This window comes from Dendrobium catenatum, unplaced genomic scaffold (genome assembly GCF_001605985.2).
Source record: "Dendrobium catenatum unplaced genomic scaffold, ASM160598v2 fragScaff_scaffold_231, whole genome shotgun sequence".
In the NCBI taxonomy this organism is placed as follows: domain Eukaryota; kingdom Viridiplantae; phylum Streptophyta; class Magnoliopsida; order Asparagales; family Orchidaceae; genus Dendrobium; species Dendrobium catenatum.
Genome location: NW_021318693.1, coordinates 10,129,365 through 10,139,264, shown reverse-complemented (window position 1 = coordinate 10,139,264; position 9,900 = coordinate 10,129,365). Strand labels below are relative to the sequence as shown.

The 9,900-nt window shown below is 31.9% G+C and overlaps 1 protein-coding gene across 2 annotated transcripts in view; it reads right to left on the bottom strand.

Moving 5' to 3' along the window:
- Nucleotides 1-5,411: 5,411 nt before the first annotated feature.
- LOC110109387 (probable zinc metalloprotease EGY2, chloroplastic) overlaps nt 5,412-9,900 on the bottom strand; it is a 43,693-nt gene continuing 39,204 nt past the window's right edge. For both annotated transcript variants that reach the window (XM_020840443.2, XM_020840442.2), the window contains exons 11-13: nt 7,285-7,492; nt 6,388-6,548; nt 5,412-5,707 (exon numbers count right to left, since the gene is read on the bottom strand). In XM_020840443.2, the coding sequence (XP_020696102.1) occupies nt 5,456-5,707; nt 6,388-6,548; nt 7,285-7,492 (621 nt within the window). In that variant the 3' untranslated portion in view covers nt 5,412-5,455. The remainder of the gene's footprint in view (nt 5,708-6,387; nt 6,549-7,284; nt 7,493-9,900) is intronic.

Below are 9,900 nucleotides of genomic sequence, written 5' to 3'. Positions count from 1 at the left end.
TACAACAGCTTAGCATGCCACACAAACTGATCTAAGTTTTCTAAATTTTTTTTGTGAATATTTAAAAATAATTAAATATTATCTAATAAATCATTGTACTAAAAAATAATAATAAGAGCATAATTGTTATCAAATTATTTAAATAATAATACTGAGTAGATAAATAAACTAAAATTCATATCACAGAGCAACTCATATCGCAAAGCAATTTATATCATATATCCTGATCCCAAATAAAATCTCAAAAGATGTTGGCCCCTTATGACTCCTCATTATGCTTATATCACAACAATATATCCATAAGCACCAAAACATGGCTTATAGCCATCAGAATATGGCTTATAACCATAAGAACATGCCTTATAGACAACAAAATATTTCCTACCATGGACATATTCTTAAAGGATTTTGGGCCCTTATATCTCCTAGTAGTCATAATTCAATCATATAAGTACATATTTCATCATATTAGAATAATTAAAGCATAATTAAGTATGTGTCAAAATTGAATAATTTTTTGCAACAATAAGCAATAAAAATTCCTATTGAGTAAAATTTCACAGCTTCAGAACATAATCAAATCATTAGAGATTGTGTAAAATATTATTCTAAGACTTCAATTTCACAACAATATTATTTTTAAGTTTCTAGATTATTTTTTATTTCATAAAACTACACATTTCCAAAATATCCCTTAATTGTTTTTTAGAAAATAATAAAAATAGGTATAATCTCTTAATTTTTTTTAAGTGTAGAGTTATTCATGTTTTTCGCTAATAAAAATGGCAATTTAGTAACAAAATAAAAAAAAAACTTTATATTTTTTAAATTTGAGATCGGCATAATGTGACCTAACTTGATCCGAACAACTTTTTCAACTTACTTGACAGCTAAAAACGATTGAAGGTGACCTAAAAAATCCTCTTTTTCCTCTCCAAAGCCCTCTTTTTCTTTCTTTTGTAGTTGTCAAATGCTTGATCAAATGGATGGAATGGTACTTTTAAAATATATTTAAAGTGCTCAAAAAGGCCTAGCGCTACGGCGCTCAATCCGAGCACTTAGGTGCTACTTCAAAATCTCAAAACTCAAGACCGGAGCATTGCAATGTCAATATTTAGCGTCTGGTACTGTAGCAGTGCTGAGGCACTCGGACAACTAGCGTTGAGGCGCTCTAGATTTTATGAAAATTCACACCAAACATTTAGGACTCATTATAGATCACACGCAATCATTTTCATGCACTAAAACACTCCCAAAGACATGCAAATGATTTAAAAACTAAAATATTTAAATATTTACATTTTTCCAATTTGGTCAAAATGGGTAAACTAAATGTTGAACTTGGAGATGTCATATCTTCACCTTTGCTTTAAGATACATATGTCATTCAACTCCTTTAATTAAAATACAATCAATCCCAAGGGGATTCAACTCCACCTCTTGTGCAAAGGTTAACTTATCGAATAGTGCTCTGACAAATAACCTCAGAGAGATCAAACATTCTTGGTGGAATTTCATCAACTTTTATTAAAACTTATTGACATCAAGCAACTCTCTCATAAATAACCTCAAATACGTCAACTATTATTGGTAGATTTCTCTCAAACTCTTACACTAGATTAATATAATAGAGAAATATTTTTGACAAACAATCTAAAAAATGTCAAATATTTTTGATAGATTTCTCACAACCTATGTTACAAAAGTTAATATCATTAAGAAATTATCTGACAAATAATCTTGGATATGTCAAACATCTTTGATAGATTTATCTCAATCTTTTTCACATAGTTTCACATCAGCAGTCAACACTCAAATAGACAACCTCAAATATATCAAGTATCATTGGTGAATTTTTTTGATCTCTTCGACATATATTAATGTCATCAAATAATATTCTAAAAAATAAACTCAAATATTTCAAAATTCTTGGTGGATATCTCTCAACAACTTCCATCACGTATTAAGGTTTTGAGTGGCGCCTCGTACTACCAACCCAAGAAAGATAAATTTTAAAAAGAATTATTCATGAGCCTCCTTTACATAAATAAGTAGCTTGGTTAAAATTACATCATGCTAAGAGAGGTAGGCATCCAAGAAAGTTCAATCCCCTACTCAAGGCTAGTTTCTAGAATCATTGTATTACTATTATGGAAAAGATTGATTTTCAACCACTCGATTAGAAATATCAATCAAAGCTTGTATGAATACATGAAGAAATATACATTTGTATAAATAGGAAGTCTTATTTTAAATTTATATACATAGTCATTACATGATATCAACATCACAAAAAAAATTATAAATACTTCAACCTTCAATCCCATGTCTTAGCTTCCAATGGGCAGTCTCTACTCTCTTAAACTTGATTTTCAAGAAAGTAATTTTTGACTTGGCTACAACACACCCTAAATAATTTTAGTTGCATTAAGGTTAATGTTGATGTTTGCATCATTGATATTGGAATATAACTTCTGAGAAGAAGTGCAAAAGTGGGTATTGATCACCTCTAGGTCCGGTCATCCAATGAAGACACTCAATGTGTCTTTTAAGGGAAGGTCATATCCTTGCCATAGAGACTAAAAGTCTTGATAACCACCAAATCAAGTCACATGACTAAGAAAATCATGCCTCATTCATAGGAAGATTGAAATCTCTCCTTAGAGACTAAAAGCCTTGATTGCCTCAAAATTTGACAACTCAATGAGGGCAATCAATGCCTCTTTCAAGGAAAACTTGTAGCCTCATTATAGAGACTCTAATTCTTGATCACTTCCCAAATCAGATTTCATGATAGAGACAATCAATGTTCTTTTAAGGAAATACTAGGCCCTTGTCATAAAGATTTTAAGTATTGATTACCTCTAATCATGTCGCCCAATGAGGACAATAAATGCCTCTTTCAAGGGAAGACTAGAGCTTCACTGTAGAGGCTCCAAATAATTGCCTCCAAATTTGGTTGCTTGATAAGGCAAAGCATAGTCTTTCAAAGAAAAAATCAGAGCCTCATTGTAGGAACTAAAAGTTTTGATCGTTTCTAAATTAAGTTGCCCAATGATGACTGTCAATGTCTCTTTCAGGAGAAGATTGAAAGTTCATCATATAGACTAAAAGTCCTGATCGCCTCCAAATTTTGTCTCCCAATTAGGTCAATCAACTTGTCTTTTAAGGGAAGACCAGAGGCTTGCCATGGGGAGTAAAAGTCTTCATCGTCTCCAAATCTAGTTGCCTAAGAGGGCAATCAATGCCTCTTTCAAAGGAAGATTAGAGCTTCTCCGTAATGACTATGAACTCGATTGAATCTATTAGGAGTTATAGCCACGAAATTATTTAGAAAAAGGGATTTTTTTTCCGAAGAATCACCAAAACATCTCTAATGGTGATAGATGTCATGTCATCACCTTCTATAGGACTCGATAATTTCCTTGGTCTGACATCTTGTAGGCAAATTGACTGAACTTCTTTCAATGTATAAGCTTCTGAAGGAGTTCTTGGTACAATCTAAAAACTCTCGGTATAAATTATGTCATAAATTTTAAATATTATAAGATGAAAGAGAGCATATAGTATAAAGACACAAACACTGGAAAAACATTATGTATCTAAAATTTTAATATATTTTTTTTTCGTACAAGAAATATTGTGTAGAAATCATCAACCAAAGGTCATCAAAAACTTTTTTACGGCAAAAAATACTTTGAAAAAAAATCCAAAATATCTTATGTGCAATTTACATATCAAGTGGCAACTCTACAAAATTTTATGTGATTTAGATTGGTAGATAAATCAAAAAATATTTTCACATTAGGATATTTAACAAAATTCAAAAATAAAAATAATAGAATTTTACTATGAGAATTTTTAGGAGAAACACCTAAGCATGAGTTCATCCAACTTAAAAGTCATATATAAATGTTGAAGATACATAAATAAACAAACAAGAAGAATATCCCCCAAAAAAATACAGTAATGAATAGAGTTACCAGCTTTTTTTGAACGACATGTATCAAGAAAATTTATTTGAACGACATAAATTTCAAAAAATTATTTCTATTAAGAAGTGTTGAAATTAAATTCAAACGCCTAAGCAAGACTTTCTTGGTATAAAATGAATAACTTAACAAAGAGAACTTGGGTCCACCTAGCTAAGCATAATCATAATCTTTTGAAGCATAATTTAAAAAGAAAAAAAAATAATTATTTAGGTTTCATTTAAGATAATTTTCTTACTACTTTTTAAAAAGCAATTTTTTAATATAAAAATTTTTATTTCAAAATATAGGACGAGAGAACCATCCGGTGTCCGCACAGAATAACAGCTCTTTCCGTTAGAGCGTTTTGTTTGATGAAGAGCTCGGCCATGAAGCGTTGGAAAGGGATGTTGAGGGGAGGTGGAAGTTTGATATTAGTGGAAAGAGGAGTGAACATATTTAGTAAGAAGAGTCATCACGCATGGTGTTCTGAAAGAAGAATTATTAGGTGCGGAGTGCACACCGTCCGCGCAAACATTGATACCTAGCTGTACCCAGAAGTACCCAGCGGTACCGAGTGCGGGTACCTAACGCCCAACAATACTTGTATGAACGGTTCTCCCCGTCCGCACTCCGCACCTAATAATCTCTCATTCTGAAGGTCAGAACTATGGTCAATAGCTCCAGAAATGAGAGCTTTGTGGGATCCGTTGCCTGAATTTTTTTTAGAGCAAGCTTTCCAACATCGAAGGTGGCGACCTCATATGAAGTATCTTTCCATGCATCTTTTTGTCCTCCCTCTCTTTCTATTTTGTCCTTAATTCCAAAGGTTGGAAACATGCAGAACTGTGACTTTGTGCATATGTTAAATCTTGTCATTTGAGCATGAGGTAAGAACTTGCTTAGGCCACCACAAGGAAATTAAGAACTTTGAAATCGGATAAATATTAATAAATTATAAGATTGACATCCTTTTATGTACTTCAGCTTACTTTGATGTATTAGTTGGAAGTCGTATCTATCAACTAAAAAGTCTTTAAGTTTAAAATTTACATATGTGATGTGTACGAATTTATCTTAATTAGCTTAAGTCTAAAAAAAAAGTCCTTTGAAGTGAATAATGAACCTTCTAAATATTTTATTTTTAACTTTATATTACAAAAAATTTATTAATCAAATATTCAGAGTAGTGTTAGCATACCTAAATAATGAGTTTTTTTTTTTTTTAAATTTCTAGCCAATGCTATTGTGTTGTAAGTTAAATTAGTAGAACTTTATAAGTACGCTTTTTTTTTTTTTGCAAATTACCGTTTGAATTAATAATTTAAGCTCAATTTGATGCAATTCAATGCAATCTAAATTAAAAAAATAGAAAATGGGCATCAAGAGAAAATATAAAAGATAAAACATGTTGATCTGCAAGGATTCCACCAGCCATTCTTGAAATAAATTGAAGATATGTATGTATGCTTAATATAAATAATTCAAAATTCAAAATTTGTTGCATCATTAACAAAAGGGAAGGGATAAGGCAAACATATTAGAAGTCCCAGTAATAAAACTGCAACACCTATACCAATGTATTTTTCCCCAGGTTCGGTGATCTCCTCATGTAGTGGAGCAATTGGACCTCTTTGTAAGAAAAATACTAAAACTGCCCAATAAAAAGAGACATCGCTGAATAGTGAAGATATTCCAAGCAGTGCAAGAGTGATGCCACTTAATCGAGTAGAAACCTACAATAGTTGTTAAATACTAAAGTAAGGACAGGGATGATAATGAGCCTAGCTTGAGCAAGCACAAGTATTGTTTGGCTTAGCTTGTTAAGCAAAATAGTTAGAATTTTTTGTATTTGATTTATTAAGTTATTGAGTCAAACACAAACTGTTTGCGAACACAAAGGTTTCGTTTGGGACGGCTTTCTTTATGCTTCTTAAAATAGCTTTCTAGTACAAAATTTTAAAATTTTGTACAAAAAAGCAGCTTTAAGAAGCAGAAAGAAAATCGTCCCAAATAAAGCCAAAGTCTACTTGAAAGTCATAAGTAAATTATAGAATACACATGTTGTACATACATACATATATGTATGTATCATTGAGCCTGACATGATCAAACATGATTTGCTCCTGTTTAGCCTCTAATGTATGAGATTATTAAAATTACTAAATTTTGAGCTAATTATGTCTCAAAGACGAACTAGCTATTTGACAGCCCTAGACAAGGTAAAATCCTGATATAAATTCTTCAATATGTAAAGAAATTATTATATCCAAGATGTGATAATTATATCAACAAATTAGTTGTTTTAGATAATCTTAAAAACATGAAAAATAAAAAACAAATTAATGAAGATAGTTTGAGTCCTAATTGTTGAATTATGGGATAACATGTTTAAAACTGGCAAGTAAAGAAGTACCTTTCTTCCCCAGAGAGCAAATGATATACGACCACCATCAACCTCCCCTGTTGGAATCATGTTTATACCATTAATGAGAAGCCCAGCCCAAGACCAAAGAACAAGTGGGTTCACAGATAAAGGAGTTCCCTCTCTCAGAGCATCTCCAAGAACAAGCTTTGCTGCAAGCATAAAGTATAGGACACAGCAAGCTTGAATAGTTATCCAATGGAAAAACGTTTTTCATACTTATAAGAAATGGAAAATGCCATCTTTATAAAGAATTTATCCAAAAAAATTACCAAAATATACAATATGAAGAAGATGCACTCTTATGGTTTTGTTAGGGATTTATAATGGTTTGTGTATGTTAATAGTTAAATAACTGTAATAGGTTGATGAGTTTAATAGGATTATTAAGTTGTTAATAGGTTAGCATTGAGTCATACGTAGTCTTGTATTTCTATAAATAATCTGTATTGAGCGACATTAAGATACTAATGAGGTAAGCCTCCCCAACTTCTGCTCTATTCTCCCTCGCTCCCACACAAAATACGAAGTAACCAACAAATTAGAATCAATCGTTCCCTCGCCCATCAATGGGTTCACATAACATTTCTATGATTCACCAAACAAAAGATTTTTCAATATTAATGATTTATCTCCACTTAGTTTCTTCATCCTCATACTAGTAGAATAATAGAAACAGTAGAATGCATTTTTCTATGTACTACATAATAAATTATGAATTGGGTGCACAAAAATATTGCTTATGTAAATGAACCAAATATGTGTAAAAGTTGAGGCTTGTGACCCAATGGAGGCAAAATGCAGAATGTACAGAGTTGAAAAAAAATATTTGTGTAAAGAAACCTTATGCACCTAAGATTGATGACTTAAGAAAGCATATATACTCACCAATACTTCCAGCAAGAAATGACTGATGAAAAACAGCTGGATCAACAATGACCCCAATGCCATCAGCAGGAGGCAAGATCAAACCCAATAGAAGAAATAAAAGACCCAATAAGAATCCAGCCAACGGTCCAGCAGCTGCAAGCTTGAGTAAGTCCTCACGATTGGTCACAATACTAACAATCCTTGTGATTGCACCAAAGGAGCCTATCTGCAATAAATCCACTTTTCTTTCATTCAGGCTAAAGGAGCATAATAGAAGGGCTAGTAGTCACATTAATGCAGAGTTTAATATTTCAGATTCTAAAAGGATGCAACTAAGCTAGTCAAATAAACGATAAATACAAAACAAAGAAGTTGAAGATGAAGAAAAATCTAATAAGAATCGAAAGATGCTTTTTTTCCCCAAGAATAGTTAGAAACTTAATATAACATCAACTCAGATATTCCCCAGGTTCCAACCAATATTTTTAATCCAATCTTGAGAAAGGGTATGTTGGTTGTCTTTGAAGTTAAGGACACCTCGAGAGGCTTATTGATTGCATTTTTGGGAACGCTAACACTACAATGAAAGCTTGATCAAGATATCTGGTGACATTGACTACACATTAAAGTCATGAAGTCATAATATAGCTTCTTCTACAACACATAAAATGACACACCCAGGCTCAAAACGCTTCTTGTGGGACACATGAAGATCATTGTGATCTGAAAGAACGCCCCAGAGATGTAGTAATAGTCATATCAGCTTTTGAGTGGGAGTGTTGAATATTTGAAAGTCAAAGTTATGAAATTTATTTTAGAAAAGTATATTTTAGGAATAAAAAGAGAGAACGATTGTGATTTTATCCTATGATTTTTTTTTATAATTAGAAATTTTAATTTAGGAAAGTATTATTAAGAAAAAAATGAGATATCGATTGTAATCTTCTCCTGTGATTTTATTTCCTAAATTTTAGAAAAAATTATTCTCCTATGATTCTCTTTCCTAATTATTTTCAATTAAGAAAGAATTTAGCTAGGTAATTATTTTCTTTATTCGACTTTTTTTTTAGTCTATATATATATATATATAGATGTAGTACTAATTTTTTGTAAGAAAATTAATGAATTAAAATTTTCTTCATATCATTTTACAGCAAAATCACCCAGTCAAAGAGCCCTAGTCATAATTATTTACATGTATCATTTGGCTACAAATTCACTGGCTAGAAGACATGCGTCATGTCCTTACTAACGAGCGAACATTTGAGAATGAATCATAACGATAAGCTCGACAAAATATTAGTCATTTGTGAGTTGAGATTATTCTCAAATTTATCACCCTTAGCAAACCATTGTGGAGGATAGATGGATTTCGGTTGAAGTTATAAAGGCTAAATTCACTTGAATATTTGAAGGATTTTATTTTATTATTTGAACCTTATCAACTATGCCCGCTTGCTAACAGATCATCGGGCTCAAGCATTAACTTTGTGAGCTCCCATGTGAGTGATAAACTTGAGAGTTTATATTTTTTAATAAATTTTCTTTATAAAAGACATTAAAAGCCTAATGCAAATGTAGAATCAAATATCTTTGCAAATTTTACAATCCTGAATTCATTCATGAGTTATGGCTAACCATTTAATATTTGTTGTTTTGGTATCTCTAAGGAAATTGATATCTCATCGACTCTGTCCTAACAGAAGAATCAGACTTGAAATATGAAAATTATGACTCTATCCTATAATCGGGCAGTGTTCTTGAAAGCATTATGCATTTATGCCGGTGAATCTGATTTTTGAAAGAGATGATTTGCGAATTATCGAAGTGATAACACTTTTCCAAAAGATAAATTGCATGACTCTTGAAAAAGATTGAATTTTGCGAAACTTGTTTTCAATTCACGCAGCATTCTCAAATGTTAAATTCAAGCATTCAGGACATTTGTCGGAGCATATGTAGACAAATTTAATTTTTAAGAGATTTAGTACATATAAAAAAAAATGATTGCATGTTTTACATATCAATTAAATGCTTTTCAGAGCAAAAAGAGATTGGGTTCACTTTTTTTTTTAGCCCGCACAACATTTTGATCTCTAGATTTGAATGTTAATAAATTAATCAAAGCACATACAGGAGCAATTAATTTAAATGATTTGATATATTGTGCATACTCTTTGATGCATTTGCAAAGTGTATCGACACATTTTATGATATGTTCTCACAAAATAATTATATATTTCTTAAAGAACTTGCAAAATGCACCTGCATGCTTGCATGGGTACCATAGCTGTCAATGGCGCAAAATAGCGCGCGCCATGGCGCACGGCGCGGCGCGGCGCACCTACGGCGCCATGTTCATGGCGAGGCGCATGTGTTTAAAATAGCGCGCGCTATTTGCGCCACATGTGAGCTATGGCGCATTGCGCACGGCGCAAAATAGCGCGCCATATTGTTTTTAAATTTCTGTATACTTATAAATATTTTTTATATTTAAAAATATATCTATATTTTAAGATAAATGACTATTCATTGCCCTAATTTCACGAAGATTTTTTGTTTGCTGCATCCGCCGAACACATCCCGCAATCCCTAAGTCGAGGTCGCTGAATCTATCCCGAAGTCGAAGGTTTT